Raw genomic sequence first — 21,570 nt, 5'->3', positions numbered from 1 at the left:
CATTATTTATTCGGTTATTAAGAGCTCGACCATTATCTCTTCTCTTTTATGTTACTTTGGCAATGTCCATTGCAGAAACATCCATTAACTGATTGCTGAAACATGATTGGAAAAGGATAGTGTTGTGTTTTGGGATAAAGAAGCAAAGTGTAAAAAATGGTGCACCTTAAGAAGGAAAACAACACACCTTAATAAGGAAAACAAAGCACCTTAATAATGAAAACAGCGCACCTTAAGAAGAAAAATAACGCACCTTAAGAAGAAAAACAACGCACATTAAGAAGGAAAACCATGCACCTAGAGCTTTAGGCCACGCACATTAAGTTTCAACAACTGACGCACTTTAAGCACACAGATCACGCACCTTAAGAAGGAAAATCACGCATCTAAACTTTAGATCGACACATTTAAGTTTCAATAACTAACGCACCTTAAGCACATAACACAAAAACCATGCACCTTAAACACAAAAAATGTACCTTAAGAAGGAAAATCACGCACACCTTAAATTTGATCTAGATGCAAAAAGACCAAATTGCCACTGCATATTTTTTTTTAAATATGTGATCAATCTGGGCTGTTTATTTTAATTACATTAAGGGCTGAGATTAAACCCCATCTTTCACAAGAAGCTGAACACCGCACATATATATATATATATATATATATATATATATATATATATATATATATATATATATATATATATATATATATATATATATATATTGAGGATTGAGATCATGTGCAAAGAACTCTCTAGGTGAAAAATGCGCACAAATCTCAGCCATTAAATTCATCAAGATCTACTTCGATCTCTTAATAAAAAAATTTACACTTCGAATTAACAAAAATTTTGTACTTAAAAGCACAAAAGCATGCACTTGAAGACAGAAAATGTGCACTTGAAGGCCAAAATTCTGCACTCGGAGGCACAAAGATGTGCAATCGAAGCAATTTATGATACCAAAAAGGGAAGTTATTCAACTTAAGTATTATTGAATCAATTACACATACAAACCGTTTAAAAATCTAACAAATTCCATTAGAAATTTAGTTATGAATTATTGAAAAGAAGACAAAACATATAATAAACACTTCCCATAATTGTGCAATTGAATGCACAAAAATATGCACTTGAAGGCATAAAAATGTGCATTTGAATGACAAAATTCTGCACTCAGAGGCACAAAAATGTGCAATCGAAACAATTTATGATACAAAAAATGGAAGTTATTCAACTTAAGTATTATTGAATCAATTACACATACAAATCGTTTGAAAATCTAACAAATTCCATTAGAAATTTAGTTATGAATTATTGAAAAGAAGAGAAAACATATAATAAACACTTGCCCGTAATTGTGCACTTGAATGCACAAAAATATGTACTTGAAGGCATAAAATTGTGCACTTGAATGATAAAATTCTGCACTCGAAGGCATAAATATGTTTAAGCGAAGCAATTTATGGTAAAAAAAAAAAAGAAAGAAAGTTATTTAACTTAAGTGTTATTGAAACAATTGCCCATACAAATTGTTTATGTAAATCTCACAAATTTCATTAGAAATTTAGTTATAGGCTATTGAAAAGAATTTAAAACATATTATAAACATTGACCTATAAATATGAAATTGAATGCAAAAAAAAAAAAAAAAAAAAAAAATTGCACTTGAACGCACAAAAATGTGCACTAGCTTGAAGGCCAAATGTTTGCATTCAAAGATATAAATATTTGCACTCAAAGGGAAGACTAATTAATGAGACAGAACATATGCACTCGAAAAAGAAAAACATATGCACTTGAAGAAGGAAATATGCACTTGAAGAAAGAAAAAATATATGCTCAAAGAAAAAGAACATCCAAACTTACCCTACTCAAAATTAAAAAAATGTCACTGCGTGTTTTTTAATTCTTCTTTATTTTGGAGTGTTGATTTGGAGTTGATTTATGGTTGAGATTTAATTTTTTAACCCTATTTTTTTTTACCTAAACCATTGCTTCGCATATATATGATCTGTAATCTATATAACAATGCACCTTAAGATGAAAATCCACACACTTAAAGTTTTACACCAACGCACCTTAATTAAGAAAGAAAACAACGCTCTATTGTAAGGTGTGTGGTTTTCCTTCTTAAGGGGTGTGGTTGGTGTCAGAGCTCATCCCTATATATATACTAGTCAAGGGCACGCGCTATGCGCGAAACATCATGCCCAACAATCAATTATTATTTTTTAATTTTTTAATTTTTATTTTTAAAACGAGTATGTTCTAATTTTTAAATAATAATATATATAATTTTTAATAATTATTATAGGAAAAAATAAATAATAATACATAAATAAGTTATTTAGATATCAACATGATATACAAGAATTGAATTAGGAACATGCGGGAGGACATTAGATTTGGTTTTGAGGGAGAGAATGAAGATGTTAGCTAGAATAATGTAGTGGTTTTTTAAAAAAAAAAGAATGGAGTGTTGGAATGATGGAGATTAAAAACAAATATCACATCAAGGAAAGAGGAAGAAGACAAAAAAGTAATGGTAAAGTTGTTATTTCTTTAAAAATTGAGGGTAATTAAAATGAAAAAATAAATCAAAAATTAGATCAAAAAATTTCATCCATTAGATTTGAAATCAATGGTATGCAAGGGGTGCCATTTTTGAGGGGCAAATGACAACTCCCAAATATATATATATATATATATATATATATATATATATATATATATATATATATATATATATATATATATATATATATATATATATATATAGGGACGCACTCAGGTGCGAATAAGTGCCCAGGAAGGAAATGCGAACGAATCAGCGCGCGACACGTGTCCAGATCTAATAACTTTAAAAAAAAACGCGGTGGCATTTTCGTAAATAATTGAACATCGAAGTGCAAGTAAAATATCTTATAAGTGCACCTATTTTCACCTATAAGTGCATGTAATTTTGCCTTGTTAGCATTCACTTTCCGCAACCATTCATGCACCTGGGTGTGCTTATAACTATATATGCAACTATTTATAACTATAGGTGCAACTACTTATAACTATAGGTGCACCTACTTTCACCTATAAGTGCATGTAATTTTGTCTTGTTAACATTCATTGATCTGAGTTCAGCGGGTAGTAATACTCCTGAAAACCACTCGCAAATATTCATACACCTAGATGCAACTACTTATACCTATGTGTGCAACTACTTAGAACTATAGGTGCAACTACTTAGAACTGTAAGTGCAACTAAGTATTGATGCTCAGTGTAAATTTTTACTTGCACCTATAATATATTTTACTTGCACTTAGATGTTCAATTATTTACGAAAATGCCATCGCGTTTTTTAAAAAAATCAGTGTTTCTCATCCATTAGATCTGGACACGTGGACGAACAGAATCCATTCCTATTTCGCCCCTGGGCGAGCCGTTCGCACTCGAGTGCAAGTCTATATATATATATATATATATATATATATATATATATATATATATATATATATACACGTACGTACGAATGTATGTACACTAGTTTTGGGTCTTCTTCCAAATTTACGAGACAACTAATATATATGGATGACCACTAATATATATGGATGATGTGGAGTTACAGAGCGAGAGGATTGCTTATCTCCTTTGAACCAATCACATCCATACAATTTCCTCTCCGGCAGGAAAATTACAGCTTGCCCATGCCGTTATTGTTCTTTTGGTCCAAACGTCGCGTCGGTATCATCATCACCTTCTCCGGCAGAAACGATAATGTATATTATTATTATTATTATTATTATTATTATTATTATTATTATTATTATTATTATTATTTTTGTTGTTGTTGTTGTTAGTTGTTACAAAAGTTTATAGACTTTGGTGTAATTGGGTTAGAGTTAATTTCACTTTTGATTCTAGATTTATAGGTGTTAGTCCATTTTTAATTTTTTTTTTTTTTTAAAACTTCCCCTTTGGTTCTAGTATTATCGTGGCATGATCATTTTTTTCCTCTATCAACAAAATCATTTAAATGACGTTAAATACAAAGACATTTTGGTATATTAAGTTCTAAGTGTTGAGTCCTTGATTGATATGTGTTATTTCACTTTTAGTCTCTTATTTTTGTTTTCAAAACATCCATTTTGGTCCTAACATTATTGTGGCATGACCAATAATAATCTGGTCCTCTGACAACAAATAAATTTAAATGGCGTTATTGACTACTCAAAATCCTCTTTTTTTTTTTTTTTTCCATGGTAATAAAACTGTTATCAATACATAAGTCTACTGTAATATTAAAAAAAAAAAAAGTGCAATTGAAAAATCTACAAGTCTACTTCATGAAATGGACTTTAAAAAAAAAAAAAAAAGTCTATTTCATAAAAATCCACAAGACTTGTAGTTCTATTACCAAGAAGAAGAAAAAAATGAGGATTTTGAGTGATTAATAATGTCATTTTTATGTCATTTAAACATATTTGATGATGGATGACAAAAAATGGTCATGTCAAAATAATGTTCGGACCAACATGGATGTTTTGAAAAAAAAATGACTAAAAGTGAAATAACACATAAGTCTAGCCGTCTAGGACCAAAAAAGTAAAAAGACATAACATTTAGAACTGAATAGACCAAAATTCCCTTCAATTTAACGCAATTTAAACGATTTTATTCAACAAAGACACAAAATGGTCATGCCATATTAATACTAGAACCAAACAGAAATGTTTTGAAAAAAAATAAAAAAGAGTAAAGATGAAATAACATTTATAAATCTAGGACAAAAAAATGAAATTAACTCATTTAGGTTATTAATGAGTCATCTTAACTATAATAAAGCTATATGGTTTGGGAAGTAATTAATGTTACAATTAATGCCACAACATCCTTTATTAAAAAAAAAACATTTGAAAAATAAAATAGCTATATATTATATTATCATATAAAAAAGGGAAAATGACACTTTTTCCCCCTAAGTTATATACTTATAGCACTTTTTCTCCCTCAATTATTTAAGTGGTCCTTTTTCCCCTCTGAAATGTTAAATGGACATATTTACCCTTAAAATAAATATTTTATTTATTTTCATTCTCCAACAAATTATTACTATAATTTGGTTCAAACCAAACAGATACTATAGCAACCAAACCAAAATATTCCAATTACAATTTATAATCAAAACGCGATATTTAGAGTTCATTAAAATCGCGAACCGGAATGGCCGGTTCATGTTCCGAACTGAAAAAATAAAATACATTTATTGTTGAATTTAGACTATTTTAAAATAAAAAATAAAATTTTAAAATAAAGACGGTTCAAAATCGCGAACTGGATCCGGAACCGCCGGTTCACAGTTCATGATCCAGTGTTTTTTATTCTTAAATTTAATAAATTGAAATCCAAGTATTGGGTTCTAGATCTGAATGTTAACTGAAAACTTTTAATTCAATTGCTATAGTGTCTGGTTCAGTTCGAACCGAACCGTAGTAATCGCTACATATACGCAATAATTTGTTGGAGAAGTAAAATAAATAAAATGTTTACTTTAAGGGTAGAAATGTCAATTTAATATATTAGGGGGGAAAAACCACCACTTTTAAAATAACTGAGGGGGCTAATGTGCTTGCATAAATAATTGAGGGGGAAAAAGTACTATAAGTATATAACTTAGGGGGAAAAAGTGCTATTTTCCCTATAAAAAATGTGTTCAATTAGAGTTTAAATTTACTCATTCAAAATTTGAAATTTGATTTCCAAATGTAATTATCTTAGTTATTATTCGTATTGTGAAAATTATAATATAGATGAAATACAATTAAGAATAAATCAATGTAATTATGTAAATTCTCTCTATAAGTTTATTTGAATATGTACATAATTAGAAATTATATTAACCATACAAAATTTTAATTTTAATTTTAATTTTTAATTGTAATTTTAATTTGTATTCTATAAAAAATAATAAATACTTGACCAATGGAAGCTCAAAAATATTATTATATTAAACAATTTAAAATATTTTAATTTTTCTATTTTTTATTTATATTTATAATAACATAATTTTTTCCCATGCATCGTACGGGTGAATTACTAGTTAATCTATATAGACCTATTTGTAAATAAATTTGTAAATAACTATGATTGTTTACTACATGTTTGACAAAAAGGCAAACACGAATAAATTTTTTTAATATTTTAAATAATTTTTAAAATTATTTGTACAAAAGAGATAATAATAATAATAATAATAATAATAATAATAATAATAGTAGTAGTAGTAGTAATAATAGTAATAATAGTAATTAATAATTAATAATAATAATAATAATAATAATAATAATTGAACTAATAATAATAATAATAATAATAATAATAATAATAATAATAATAATAGAACTATTTTACTGTTTTATTTATGACATTTTATTTGAATTTCTTTTTTTAGTTGGGAGACCTACCTATACTAGTTGTTAGAGTTATGAGTTCAATTTGACAGTTTTTTCTTTATATTCAATTTAATTACATATAATAAAGGTGGCATTTTGGTTGGAATTATCCTAACTAAGCCAAATCAAGACCAAACTGAATGGTTAAGTTTTAATTTATTATTAAAAATTGATTGCTCTATATTCTATAAATTGAATGGTGTGTGTATCAATTCTTCCTCTCTCTTGACTTCTCCCTTAGGCAACGATGCAATATATCAGTTTTCTTTGTAGTCTGCTAGTTAACAGTGGTTGGGCCCCTTGGGCCGAATTCATTCATTTTGTTTATTTAGAACATTTGCAACCCGTTTGTATTATTTTAAGGGCTTTGTGCCCTGTCAATCCATTATGCTTTTCGTACTCATTACACAATATCGATTCCGTTTTATGCTGGATCCTGTCTATTAAAACTATGAATATTAATAATTATATATTTTATTTATACTCAAATTTGCAAATTTATTGAAATATATATACTAAATCCCCATGATTCACTAACACTAGTACAAAATTTATTGAAATATAACTCAAATTTTCACAATTGTTTTTTGTTTTCAATTTTTCTCTATGAGTCAGCGATGTTGTTGTCGGACGGAATACACATGTGAAGAGATCTATTTGATTTGAGATAATTTTAGATTGAGAAATTTAAAATATGCATTGTTGGTCTTTCAATAATTACCTTTATATTATCAACACCTTTCTGTCGTCATCACTTGCCACCACCATGCAATCAATCGTACCACCGTCCTTTTTCACCGCCACCACACAATATATATATGAATATATACATACCTCTTCTCCGAGACATGTTTCTCAGCTACCTTTATGTAGGAATGTCAATCAACCTAGCCCTATCAGATTATTGGATTTATTGGTTCGAGCTAATCAATTCTTTTTAGTTAAATTTATAATTCTTGACAAATTATACCATGAAACATGGTCCAACTTGTATTATGGATCAGCTTGTTCAAAATGACATTTAGATTATGTGTCTTGACATATTGTGTCTGTAGTTAACTAGATTATGTGACTATAAATAAATTGAAGGCACATAATATGTTAAATATATGCACATAATAGGTTAACTACATACACATAACATATTAACTGCATGCACATAATATGTCGTTAACATATTAAGTGTTTGAAGTTAACATATTATGTGTTAATAGTTAACATATTATATGTGTTTGTACTTAACATATTATGTATTAATAGTTAACATATTATATATGTATTTGTAGTTAATAAATTATGGTCTTCAATTAATTTACATAAACATAATTAATGTGCTAATTGCAGACACATAATATAATGTGCTAACCCGTTGAGTGGTACAATATTAAGTGCACTACAGATCAATGCGTCACGTATGACTAAAAAATGCACCACACACTAGCACATAATTCACCGTCAAAATATACATAGTGCAAGAGATTACAATTGTCACCACATATTTTCTCTTCTTCATTAATTTCTATCAGTTTGATCACGATTCATCCTACAGTTCTAATATATCCGCTTAACTGCAGAGAGAGCAGCACCACACCAGTTCCCATATCGGATGGACAAGCAATGAGGAGCTACGCTCCTCTTTGTAGTAGTGTAAATCTTTTTTAATATTAAGGACGTTTTGGAAAAATAATTATCTTTCCCCAAAACACTAGTTGTAAAAGTTGTATTTTGTAGCGTTTGCAATTTTAGTACTTTAAAGGAAACCACTGAATTATCAAACTTTTCTTTTAGCATTTTGACTTGGTCAAAATATTAAATAAAAATTAAATTTGTCAAAAATTTTACCGATCCGTCATTTACCAAACAAACCATAGCCTATAGTGACGAATGTATATTTTATTTTGGTTTTGTTGGCAGTTTTTGTCGTAATTAGTGCATGCTAAATGAGTTGTTTTTTGTAGGAAGATTCTGAGAGGGGTTGGGCATGAAAAGTTGACGATGTTGCTGAGCCACAAGTCGCTGAGTCGGAGAGCTACGCTGTCGTCATATTTGACGCCGGAAGCACCGACAGCAAGGTCCATGTCTTCCGTTCATTGAAAACTTGGATATCCTCCTTATTGGCGACAATATTGAGTTGTACAACGTGGTAAGGCAGCGCAGTTCGTCGACGATATTGAGTCGTTCAGGTCGTTGTACCAATTCTTCTTTGTAATTTGTCAATGGAATTAATTCCAGCACTGATCTTCCGACTATTGTGATTTTTTAAATTTGGTCGAAATTTGGACAAAATAAGTCCTTTTGGTGATTTTTTTTTAAAAAACTTGTGTATTTTAATTTGGACGAAATAAGTCCCTGATTATTAGATTTGTTCTACCATTGGTCCTTTCGTGAAATTGACATTGGACAGACGTTAAGTCACTACTGAAAATTCTGAAATTTCCGATCACCTGAAGGTGATCTTAAATCAAGTTGAAAGTCTTGTTCCGACCACTTTTGGTATCCGGAAAAACCTTTGTTGCTATTTCCGACCACTTTTTGGACTTTTTGATATCAACTTAATTTAAGATCATTTTCAGGTGGTCGGAAATTTCAGAATTTCCAGTAGTGAGTTAAGAGGTAAATGGTACTTTCCATAACTAGTCCCAGATTTTGTTGCCACTGAAGCAATTCCCACCATTTCAGAGTTGAAAAACCTTAACAATGCAAAAAAAAAAAAAGGTTGTTCTTAAAGGGCCTAAGTCAAGTGCCAGATTAGAAGGCGAAGAAGAAACTCGTTCTAAGATCAAGGCAAAGTTTAGAAATGGCATACAGAATGAAGGTTTAAGGAAAAAAGAAACAGCATCGAAACCCCGCTGCCAAATGATGTCCACATAGGCCAAGGTACATTGTAATCCATTGTGAGACTTACTGGAATTCATACTTCATTTTACTCTAGTGGTATGTTATGTTTGCAGGAAATGGTGAGATAAATCAGCTAGTAAGAGAGAAGAACGCACGAGCAGATGATTCAAATGCTCGTTTCAATGAAACGATGATTGAAGAAAAGAGAGGTGAAGAAAAAGGAAGTTGAGGCTGCTAAAATGAATGGGAAGAAGAGTTGTAATAAAGGAATTGAATCACTAAAAATAGAGTAGAGGTCCAAGACCTTCCTTCAAATCCAAAAGAAAAGTTCACTAATGTTGGAGTGAAGGGAAAGGTCCAAGAATTTGTTAAGATCTTCAACCAAGAAGCTACTTCAGGCTCGAGTTAATTCCAGTAATGGTTCTCTGACTATAGTGATTTTTCAAATTTGGTCCTCGCCTTTTAATTTGGACGAATTAAACCCTTTATTATCAAAATCGTTCTACCATTAGTCCTCCCGTGGACCTAACGTTAGTTAGATGTTAAGAGCATGGATAAAAGTGTCTATTCATATGATGTGTATCTTCTTCCCAATTCGTTTCAATGGCGTGAATGGCACTCAAAGCATGATTTTGAGTTCTAAGTATTTGAAGGCAGCATAAGAGCTCCTTAAGGAGGCAGTTAATGTTAGCAAAGGAATAAAAACTGATGCTGAATCAACTAATAGTCAGAGGATCATTTTAGGTGTAATTAAATGTTAAAGAACCAATTTGAGAAAAGGCTATAGTCGAAGGACCATTTTGGAATTAACATAGAAACAACAAATGGCTTAATTTCTTAATATTTATTTCAACATGTAATATATATGTAGTGAACTTGAAACCAAAACAATTTTGAAGTTTTAGCTATATTGAAATGGCAAAAAAAAAAAAAAAAAAAAAAAAAAAAAAAAAAAAGGCATGTCAACCTTTGCGGTTAATTAATACAAAATGATATTAATGTAAAATGACTAAGATGTTCTTCAATAATTTGAAAATTTAATATGCATTGTTAATATTAATAGAATTTGTTAGTGATGAATCAAAGCTGTCACTTTACACATAATTGAAAAGAAAAAATTGTATATGGTAATAATTCATAAACTAAGTCTACAATATGAGTATAATTAATGGACTAAAATAGTCATTTTCCTAGAAAAATAACAAATTTTGATCCTTTAAGTGTTTTTAAATTATAAATTTAGTCCCTTTCTTTTAAGTTTTACAAAGGAGTTAATTCCCAAAAATGGTCCTCCGACTATGGCATTTTCTCAAATTGGTCCTTTGACTTTTAATTTCCCCACAGTAGTCCTCTGATTTTTGAATTTTAAGTCAAAATAGTCCTCCGTTAGCTTTGATGTTAAGTTGGTGTTAAAATGAAGGGTAAAAGTGGAAATTTAAGTTTTGCACTCCAATTTAAAGCAATTTGTGATTCCTTTTAGCAATCTGCGCACATATTTCTTCAAATTAGGTTTATGCTCTCTTAAATCTGTAATCAAAATGTGGATAATCAACTAGAAGGCCAGAAATCTTTGCCTTGGGAAGTTTGTGGATGAAGTTGATTAGTTGAAGATGAACTTTTTTTTGCCTACTTTGGAGAAATTAAAAGTCAAGGGACCAATTTGAGAAAAAGGTCATAGTCGGAGGACCATTTTAAAAATTAACTCTTCTATGTTAATAAGTTGAAGTGAGTCTTCAATCTATAAACAATTTTAATTCATATGTCATTTTCATTTTCTTAAAAAAAAAAAGAAAAAAAAAAGAACAGTGCAGTGGTACTACTATATTGCCAATTGAATTTTCAGTTTTTCATTTAAAACAAGACACCACGACGACGACGATAAAAAAAAAAAAAGCATATTAAATAATTAATTGATATGAAACAATTTGCTCACTCAAAAAAAAAAAAAAAACTAATATGAAAATTTGATATTAATATATGTATTGTAATTCACAAATTAATGTATGACATTTGAGTATTCATTTTGTTTAAATGTTCTTCAAGAATCTCAAAACATTAACATTACCAATAAGACTACATATCATATATTGCATTGTATTTTAATCTCTTAATTATTCCTTATTACCATATCATATATTGCATTGTATTTTAATCTCTTAATTATTCCTTATTACCAATTATTTTAGTCTGTAACTTTTTACCATTACAATTTACTAAATAAATTTTTAATTAATAATCAAATATTAAATAATTCAATAAGATAACATGCACCACATTATGAGGGAAAATATAGAAAATATATATATTTTTGATTAAATATAGAAAAGATATAAAGCATTACTTATTTAAGAAATCTATATCATCAATACAACAAATTACACTAACCAATCTAATCACATCATAAGAATATAAATTTAGGTTGAAATTTATTACTAAAAGACATTGTTGTAAAAATTGATCTAGGCGAGGCCGATTAGGCATTTAATTTGGCCGAGTCAACGCTCAACTTGGTTGAGTGATTTTTTTTATTGCTTGGTGGCTCCTTTTCTATGGCCCTGTTTGGTAAAAAATTGACCTATAGGTCAACTTTGATTTATTTGACCACTATTAATTATTTGATTTAGTTAAAATATCAATATAAATGTTTGATTAATTAACTTTTGGCAACTCCAAAAGGCTAAAATTCAAAAAGCTACTCCAAACAACTTTTTCAATTAGCTTTTTGAGAAAAGAAATTATACCAAACATCTATCAGCTAACAGCTAATTTACCAAACACTTTTTTACAATCAGTTAATATTATCAACTATTTATACCATCTAATTAACACAATCAGCTAACAGCTAACAGTCATTTTACCAAACAGAGCCTATATATTTCTCTAGTCATATATTCAACTAACCATTTAACATATGTAATTGACTAATTTGGAGAATTAAAACAGTCTAACAACTCACAATTGTTAAAAAAGATTCGGATTACTCGACCGCCTAGGGGCTCTAAACACCCGGAGGCCATTTCTAAAAGGTTTGAATTCAAATTTTGTATTGTATCATAGTAAAAAAATAAAAAATGAAATTATGTTAATCGGGATGGGGAATTGTTGTCTGATAATTCCCGGGGAAGAAGATCGAAGATTTTTGTTTTTGGTTTCATATTCCGGCGGGGTCCTCAAAATGGGCACAGCTTTGTACTACTTTTTAAAGATTTTGTCCATTCAAATTACCTTTTTGTTTAGGCTTTAACTAACTCTCTCGCTCCTTCTTCCCTTTCCAACGGTCGCCCACCCTGCAATTCTTCAACTACCGCCACTCCTCATCTTCTTCAATTCTCCGCTTCTCCGGATACTTGATGATTTCGTCTTAGTATCTCTGGATACACACAGGGATAAAAGATGACGGTGCTGAATCTTAAACCGTTGCCGTTTCTGGTTTGGAGCAGCTCCTATGATGGAAAACATGCATGTCAGGACCTCAAGATGAAATGGCAGCTAAATTCCTGGGGTTCGAGAAGCCGGAAATTCCGAGTTTTCTGCGACTCAACTGTGATTTTCTCGAATACCTTGTTCTTCTTTTGATCCTAATTTCTCTTTCCGCAATGATAATTGTCATTTTGCCAGAATTAATTGAGTTTATTAGGCTGCTTGGTCTCATTTACTCGTGGTATTTTTGTCCTATAAAACATCTATTTAGACAATAGGAAATGATTGTTGTTTGCATTTAATTTTAGTTTCTTGCTGCTGAGAATCTGATTGGCTCGCGCAATTACTCTTCTAATGCGGAAGCTTTGAGCTTAGCTTTAATTTGTACTCTGTAATATGTTTGTAACCAGACTGCTATGAGCTGATGTGATGGTGTAAATTCTTTTGGGAAATTTGGTTTTTGAACCATAAATTCCAAAGGGATGATATGGGACAGTGTTGGTCATGCTATGTTAAAGATCCTTTTGATTTTTAGGTGGTTTAGTCTACACACTCTGCAGAAAAGAAGCGATTTTTAGGGTTTTCTTTTTAATTAATTGCAATGGTAGTATCCATGCTTGCATCAATCAGGATAATTATGCTATTGAATTTAGTGCTTTTTTCTAAGCAAGTATTTAGTTACCTTCTCATCTTCATAGTTTTCTTGTCAGCATCACTTTATCTTGAAGTGCGCACATAATGTGAAGTGTAAGGAAGAAAGTATTTGACATCATATGATAATAGCTTTGAACCATTTTAGGGAGTCTTAGACTATCATAACTGCTTTAGATGCTATTGGAATAGGATTCTCAAAGAGCAAATATGTTTTGGATACAATCAGGAAGATTGAGAATGAATTGATAGATAGATATTGTCTCAACTTACAATATAAAGAATAAAGTTTTGGACTGAGTTTATTTGCTAATGTATCACAACATTCTGATGGTAAAACCTATTTTTTTTTTTTTTTTTTTTTTTTGAGTTTATTTGCTAAATTTTACATCCTTCCACCTCTTTCCTAGCATGTACTTTTGAATGAAATATCATTACATAGAAAATGTATTTCTTCATATCTGCTATGCTATGTTAGATTGTTTGAATATTTCAGAATCCCTAGTTTATTCATTATGTTACTTATGTTCTGTTTAAGTTGAAGGAAATGCAAATAAGGAAGTGTTCTCCTGTTTTGGAGCACATGTTGTTGTCAGGCAATGGATTGTTGACATCTTCAGAATGGAAAACAGTTCCTGATATCTGGAAGACGGCAGCAGAGAAGTTTGGCAATAGTGTAGCATTAGTGGACCCATACCATAATCCTCCAACTAATATGAGCTATAAGCAGGTCAGCGGCCTTTCGTTTGCATGATTAATTATCACTTTACTGATAATTTTGATGATCATCTGAAGCATAATGGTTAAAAGAATTAAGTTTTTGTAGATACTTCTCTCCTATTTCTTCTATTGTACTGAGTATTGTGCACTTATTCTGGCCTTTGTTGTTAAGGTTGATCTTGCTGTACTGACTAAGTGCTCAATTTTTTTTTTTGTTTTTTACCATTATGGCATTATGTAGTAGTTTGGTATTAAGGTCATTGTTTCAAGTCCTTGAAACAACAGAGGTAAACTAATTAATAAATTCCTAGATATATTGGCAAAGTTATATTGATTGATAAAGTTATTGCTTCTTTCTTTGATAGTTATTATCTACTTGAAATGTATTGAAACTATATTATAATGAGTTACACTTCTATGAATCCAAGTGTATAGACACCTTGTGGTTTCCATCATATTTCTATGAGTTATTGCTATGACATGTGGGGTATTCTTAAGTATGGTAGCCAGCTACTGTAACAAAGGTGTCGAGTTTTCCTGTTATTGCCAATTAAGTTGTTTCTCTGAATTTTTCTGGGCTTGGTTCTGTACTTCATTGGAGAATCAATAGCTTCAGGGCTTTCAATTCATTATTAAGAGGATTAGTTGTTTTGCATCCTACAACATTAACATCTACTATTCTGCTTGATGCTCGCACTCTACTGTTTTTATCATTTCCATTTAGTGTAGAAGATTTCTGTACAAGCAATTTAAGTATCCTGTTTCAAAAAGACTAGAATCTAACTTTTTTCTTAATCTTGATTTATCTGAACTCTTTTTAACTGCAGCTTGAGAAGGAAATTGTGAGCTTTGCTGAAGGTCTAAGAGTTGTTGGCTTAAAACCAGATGAAAAGATCGCACTATTTGCTGACAATTCATGCCGGTGGCTTGTTGCAGATCAAGGTTCTCTCTCTCTCTCTCTCTCTCTCTCTCTTGTTTCTTACTTCTGAATATTGACTGTAAGCTTCCAAAAGTACGTGCAGCCCATATATCACAACATTCTCAGAAAGGTGCTGACTATATTTTATGAGTACTTTTTAGGAAATTTAACAATGGACAGAAATCCATTCATGACCAAAATTTGACAAAGTTGTCTTTGAGTTTTATTCATTTTTAGTATTTTGTGGATTTAAAGTTGTCTGTTTTTTAATGGAATTTTTAGTATCTTGCTAATGCTTGAAGTTAGACAGATTATAACTTTTCTGAAGTCCTAGAGGCTTAATAATGCTCACAATTCACACTACTTTTGTGTTTACTTACTATTATTATTATTTTTTTGAGTATGTGTTTACTTATTATTATTATTATTATTATTATTATTATTATTATTATTATTATTATTATTATTATTATTATTATTATTATTATTATTATTATTAAACTGCCATACTGTTTCAACTATTTATGGTTGTACTTTTAAAAGTGACCTTTTGATTACATTAGCTGTTTGGGTAAGAAACCAGCGTTTTACCTATCAAATAAAATATATTATATTCCTTAGGTATAATGACCACTGGAGCAATCAATGTGGTGCGGGGTTCAAGGTCATCAGTTGAAGAGCTTTTGCAAATATACAACCATTCTGATAGGTCAGTCAGTTCAGATGTTCTTCCAGAGGCTTGCTTCTATTAACAGTACTAATTTCACTTTTTTTTTTTTGAATGTTTTATATATTTACATATACATGTGATAGAAATTTCTGCCTTGTGAAGTTATTATAACAATATTTTTAATTTATATCAGATTTGTGGCTTATGTATCTGGTGTTTGCGTTGTTTACTTCATAGACCAAACTATACTCTGCTTTCATTAATAACTAAGGTTTTGCTAATCATGCATCAACTGCAATGGTACATGGATAAACCCCAAAGAATTCATTCTATCTCCCTTCTTCTTCCTCCCCAAAAACCTGAACCATTGCCCCGATGGATACCCAGAATTCCTTAAGCCCGTGCCCTCCAAGTAACGGGGGTTTCTTGAAATTTCTCTTCCTCGTCCAAGGTTTTAATAGTCATTTTCTCATCTTCCTCCAACCTTTTCTTCTATCATCACCCCTTGTCATTGATTCCTATTCCTATTCCATTTGTGTATTCAAACCAAATGTTAATTCATTCCATGCTTGATCTAAACACCCCAGGGAATTATTGGGATTTTTATCTAATGGGTGCCTCCTTTTACATTTATAAAGACATGAACTAGGGGTTGATTACCTTCACACATTCCCTTCCCAATCCTCTCTCTTTTGATCCAATCCATCAAAGTATAAAGTGAAGCTTTTAACTTCACTGATTGTATATCTCTGTATCTGTGATTGAAATATGACAATTTGCTGAAACTGATCTGTTTCTAAATTTAACAATGGCATGTGCCTGTCACTATAATTACAGTGTTGCTCTTGCTGTCGACAATCCTGAACTGTACAGCCAAATTGCAGAAAGCTTCCAGTCCCGAGCAAATGTAAGATTTGTCATCTTACTTTGGGGAGAGAAATCAAGTATCACGAGTAAAGTAACAGATGGACTTCCCATATATAGTTATACAGAGATCTTAGATTTGGGGAATGAGAGTCATATGGCATTAATTCATCCACAAGAAGCCAGTAAGTGATTCTACCTCAGACATATGGGTTACCTATTCTTATAAGTACACATTCTTATCATTGAGACAGAAATTGTATATTGTTGAGGTTGCTAAATACAATAAGGTGTCTCCTCTAACCTGGAGGGTGTGGTTGAGTGGAAGGGACTCATCCATCCTTAACCAAAGGTCAAGGGTTCGATCCTTGGCTTTGGGAATGGAGCAGCCTTAAATCTCTAGGCCAGCTGTCCCACCCAAAAGAGGTGCCTACAATTCAGCGAGTGGAGGGGATTAGTCACTGTGTCCGACGGTGGAAACCCTGGGTATACCCCAAAAAAAAAAAAGGTGTCTCCCCTCTAGTAGCTTAATGGCTTTTGGTTGAGGTGGAGTACAAGACATAGTATCAAAATAGGCAGTTTGTACAAAATGTGTCCATAAGATCACTAACTAGTGCAATTGCAGGGCATCAATACGTATATGAACCAATCAACTCTGATGATGTAGCTACACTTGTTTATACTAGTGGCACTACTGGCAATCCGAAAGGTGTAATGCTTACACATAAAAATCTGCTTCACCAGGTTTCTTTCTTTTCATTTTAGCCTGACATACAGTAACAAGGCCAATACTATAGGTCTTTATAAACAGAAACCTGAAAACATCAAAACAATAATTACTAAAAATAGTCCGCATGGGTAGCTCAACTGGTCATAGAGGTGAAAGTTTAGAAGAATGACCAGGGATCGAGTCTCACCAGCGGCAGTGTGGGAGCAACCTCTCAAAGTGAGGGGGGCTCCTTGTGCGTAGTAAGCAAAGGTCTAGCCTCTGTGGTTCATGTTCAGTTGAGTTACCATGATTTACATCCTCCCAGATGCTCTGTCGGGCCCTTAGGGTTGGGGTTCAACCTTTTGGAAGAATAATTACTAAAAATAATATACTATAGTATTTATTTTCAGCAAGATGCTAGATTAGTTAGGGCTTACATATTCCTAAACTTTGTGATTGATCATATGAAAAAAGACACTTATAATAAGAGAATGCATAGGACATGATTTTCTTCTAAAATATACTGTTTGACCATCTGTGCTGATTGTTATTTCGCTTGTGCCATCCATGGAAGTGTTGCCCTTATTTTGTTTTAAGGCCTTGTTATTATGCTTGTGCCTAGGTTATGAGTTTCTCGGATCCTGTACCTGTTAAACCTGGGGATAGATTCCTGAGCATACTTCCTCCTTGGCATGTGTATGAACGTGCATGTGAATATTTCATACTCACATCTGGAAGTGAGCAAATATACACTACCGTAAAAAACTTGAAGGTATCTTGTATTGTAATATTCCCGCTGTTGCATTTTGACGTTCAGGTTATCTAGTTATTAAACAGATTTGAATTATATACATTATTTTGTTCTCCATAATTTGCAGTTGAAATTGTTGTTTAAAAAATAAATAAAGGAAGATACGTCAAGCTTCTGATTCAGTATACTTATATTTTAGGTAGATTTGAAATGCTATCAGCCACATTACCTTGTATCAGTTCCTTTGGTATTTGAAACGTTATACAGGTAAATGTTATTCAACTAACTACTTTGTTTTATTTGACTTCTTTTCGTACAAGTTTACCAAGGAGTTTTGCAATGATAAGGTGAAAATTTTGTGCTAAAAGCTTCTAAAACATAAAAAAAAAAGATGCATGAATATCAATTCTCTTCAATCCAACTTTCTGTCTATTACATTTTCTAATCTAAATTGCCGTATTTTACCTGGAACAACAAATATTATGTATTTGTTCTTTTCTCTCATGATATGATGATATGATGTTCTGTCTTTATTTAATAATATTGCAGTGGAATTCTGAAGCAGATTAACACGAGCAGCACTCCTCGAAAGCTCATTGCCTTACTATTTCTAAGGATCAGTTTGGTATACAAGGAGGCCAAGAGAATATATGAGGTTTAACATCGTCCTTTTAATTCTTTCAATTATGCAAGATGATATGTAACCAAATCAATTACAAAACCTTAACTTGTTAGTCTGAATTGTCAACTATTTCAGGGGAAATGCTTAACAAAAGATCCAAAACAGCCTTCTTACATTGTTTCAGTTTTGGACTGGTTATGGGCCAGAGCCATTGCTGCTCTATTGTGGCCATTGCACAGGTTGGCGAAGAAATTAGTGTACAGTAAAATTCATTCAAACATTGGCATTTCTAAGGTATGGTATTAAAGCATACATATTTTTCAAGACATGACATGCCATTTAAGTGTTCAGAAACTGAGGTTATATTTCTTTGTGATTGTTATTAATTGTTGTTATTGTTATTATTATTAAAGAAATTTGGGGGTGTGAATGAGATTCTCAACTTGGTTAGATCCAGTCCAGTTTATTTTTTATTTCTCAAAAATGAAGTGTATATAATTTGGACCGGTCAGCCTGCAATGGGCATACACCATAACTTGGCACTTCAAGATATGATGCATGTTCCCAGCAAGGTAAAATTTCACGAAGAGAAGGGAAAGTCTATTTTGTGTGAACATGGGTATATAGAGAGCATATTCATAGTGAGAACAAATCATTTGTGGATATGAATATCTATGCTGATTGCTGACATAAGAGTCGGTCAGGATTATGATTCCATATTTTTTTGTTTTTTTGCAGGCTGGAATAAATGGAGGTGGTAGTCTTTCTCCACATGTTGACAAGTTCTTTGAGGTTTGGTGCTTTATCTTTGTAGCCATCTAAAGCCAAGGTGTGTATTGATACTAGCTTCTGATTCAAGATGTGATATCATTCAGGCAATTGGCATAACAGTTCAAAATGGATACGGTTTAACAGAGTCATCTCCTGTTGTTTCTTGTCGGCAGCCCAACTATAATGTATGTGCTGTATCCTCTGCAAATTGAAACTATGCACTTTTAGTTGTTTGCTTTGATTAGTATTATATTTTCCTATTTGGTTTTAATTGGCAATTCTTCAAATGCTTGAATCATCTATCTAGACTATATCGTTAACATTACTTCAATTCTTCAAAACCATTTTGATTAGAGGTAACTTTTCAAGAAACAAATGTGACAGACCCAATCCTTAGCACATCTAAACTGGCCACTACAATCGTGCCCGCCTCACTAAAATTCCTTAGCACAAAATAGTGTGTATTTACTTGTTTTGAGATTCTATGTCATGCAAGTTGCTGATTTAATGTTTGCAGATCCTTGGCTCAGTTGGGCATCCCATTCAGTACACAGAAATAAAAGTTGTAGACGATGAAACAGGTGAGGTCCTCTCACCTGGTTCAAAAGGCCTTGTCAAAGTCAAGGGACCACAAGTGATGAAGGGCTACTACAAGGTTAGTTATTAACATTGGGTAATGATTTTCGAAAGTTTTCTTTATTGGTATCATTTTGCTGCCATCACTGCTTTCTTTGTTATTTGATAAATCTTACAACTTGCAACGTATTAAAACGTATTTATTCTGTGTATGTTCAGAATCCAATGGCTACAAAGCAAGCTATTGATGAGAATGGATGGCTAAATACGGGTGATCTTGGTTGGATTGTTCCTCATCATTCAGTTGGGCGATCTCGCAATTCTTCCGGTGTTATCGTCCTTGAAGGTCGTGCCAAGGATACCATCGTGCTTTCATCAGGTGATTGTAAAGTTGATATCTTAGAAACCGAAACCTTTCCACCATTTCATTTTAATATCTAAATCCACTACACACGCCAACATAGAATCCTACTTCATAATGGGAATTGTAATCTTCTTGATGTCGGTTTTGGGTATCTGTATATTATTTCTATTTCTATACAATTCCTTAGCTGTAAGACATTTCCAAGAAGTTTATGTAACAACTGATATGTGCAAAGAATAGGCGAAAACGTGGAACCATCTGAGATTGAAGAAGCTGCAATGGGTAGCAATTTGATTCAACAGATTGTTGTCATTGGTCAGGTGTGTACCAGGCCTTTTCAGTTTCTATTCAATTCCTTCAACTTTTTTCAACATCATATGAATACATTAACGTCTAGGACAAACGGCGTCTTGGAGCTATCGTTGTACCACGCAAAGAGGAGGTACTTTTCGCTGCCAAACAATTGTCTGTTATCGACTCTAATGCCACAGAAGTTAGCGAGGAGAAAACCGTTACCATATTACATGAAGAACTTAGAAAATGGTAAGATGGCTACCACAGTCTGCAAGTTATTGTCATCTTTTAGCTTCAACAATCAAAATACTCAACACAGTTAATCACTTAATGCAGGACAGCAGGTTGCATGTTTCAAGTCGGGCCTATCCTCATCGTTGATGAGCCTTTTACGGTAATAATCTTGCTGATTGAGCCATTCATTTTCAGATTCGAAGAAATGCCAAAGGCTTAGACATTATGTTTTCTGGCTGTGCAGATTGATAACGGTTTGTTGACTCCAACCATGAAAGTCAAGAGAGACAGAGTAGCAGATTTATACAAAGAGCAAATAGACAATCTATACAAGTGACTTTTCCAATCTTCTAGAATATCAATTTGTAATTGTGAATTGAGCTAGATATTAGTGAGAAGACTCTTTAGATGAAGAGAGACAAATAGCAGATATATACAAAGAGCAAATAGACAATCTATATAGCTGACTTTACATTAAAAGCATTAGTATTTGATAGAGAAGTGATAAATATTACTCTCTCCTATTTTATCTATCTTATTTACTATTCAATGGTCAAATTAATTCTTTCTTCTTTGTTTATTTTCTTTAATATTTTACTATCTTTAAATTTGATTTTTTTTTTTGTGTGTGTGTGTGTGTGTGTGTTTAATAGTATTTTTAAATAGTTACTAAATATATACATTTTGTATACTAATACTAAACTTAATAGGAAAAA

General features: G+C 31.7%; 1 protein-coding gene and 1 long non-coding RNA gene across 3 annotated transcripts; both read left to right on the top strand.

Moving 5' to 3' along the window:
• The first annotated feature begins 9,096 nt into the window (after window positions 1-9,096).
• Window positions 9,097-9,520, top strand: LOC109175091. Its single transcript, XR_002053246.1, has 2 exons — window positions 9,097-9,328; window positions 9,403-9,520. It is a non-coding gene; the product is annotated as an uncharacterized LOC109175091 (long non-coding RNA).
• Window positions 9,521-12,395: 2,875 nt separating this feature from the next.
• LOC109175090 (probable acyl-activating enzyme 16, chloroplastic) lies at window positions 12,396-21,352 on the top strand. 2 transcript variants are annotated; one of them, XM_019324340.1, is made up of 18 exons: window positions 12,396-12,832; window positions 13,905-14,090; window positions 14,908-15,022; window positions 15,621-15,708; window positions 16,507-16,718; window positions 17,159-17,277; window positions 17,865-18,014; window positions 18,193-18,260; window positions 18,543-18,648; window positions 18,751-18,909; window positions 19,354-19,407; window positions 19,491-19,571; window positions 19,904-20,041; window positions 20,182-20,341; window positions 20,567-20,646; window positions 20,724-20,869; window positions 20,957-21,014; window positions 21,099-21,352. In XM_019324340.1, exons 1-18 carry the CDS (start codon window positions 12,683-12,685, stop codon window positions 21,189-21,191), a joined length of 2,163 nt encoding a protein of 720 aa, XP_019179885.1. In that variant the 5' UTR covers window positions 12,396-12,682; the 3' UTR covers window positions 21,192-21,352. The 2 variants fall into 2 exon arrangements, with proteins under 2 accessions (XP_019179885.1, XP_019179884.1); XM_019324339.1 differs by having other exon boundaries at window positions 13,899-14,090.
• Window positions 21,353-21,570: the final 218 nt, after the last annotated feature.

The sequence above is a fragment of the Ipomoea nil genome, unplaced genomic scaffold (assembly GCF_001879475.1).
Source record: "Ipomoea nil cultivar Tokyo-kokei standard unplaced genomic scaffold, Asagao_1.1 scaffold0684, whole genome shotgun sequence".
NCBI lineage: Eukaryota > Viridiplantae > Streptophyta > Magnoliopsida > Solanales > Convolvulaceae > Ipomoea > Ipomoea nil.
This window is presented reverse-complemented; position numbering and strand designations above follow the sequence as displayed.

What these genes read in the sequence shown, in the direction of transcription:
- LOC109175090 (XM_019324339.1), top strand. Translation starts at nt 12,683, where the DNA reads ATGACGGTGCTGAATCTTAAACCGTTGCCGTTTCTGGTTTGGAGCAGC. An exon ending in GTGGCTTGTTGCAGATCAAG is followed by an intron (nt 15,023 to 15,620) that starts GTTCTCTCTCTC and finishes TATATTCCTTAG; the next exon opens with GTATAATGACCACTGGAGCA. An exon ending in AGATTGTTGTCATTGGTCAG is followed by an intron (nt 20,647 to 20,723) that starts GTGTGTACCAGG and finishes ATTAACGTCTAG; the next exon opens with GACAAACGGCGTCTTGGAGC.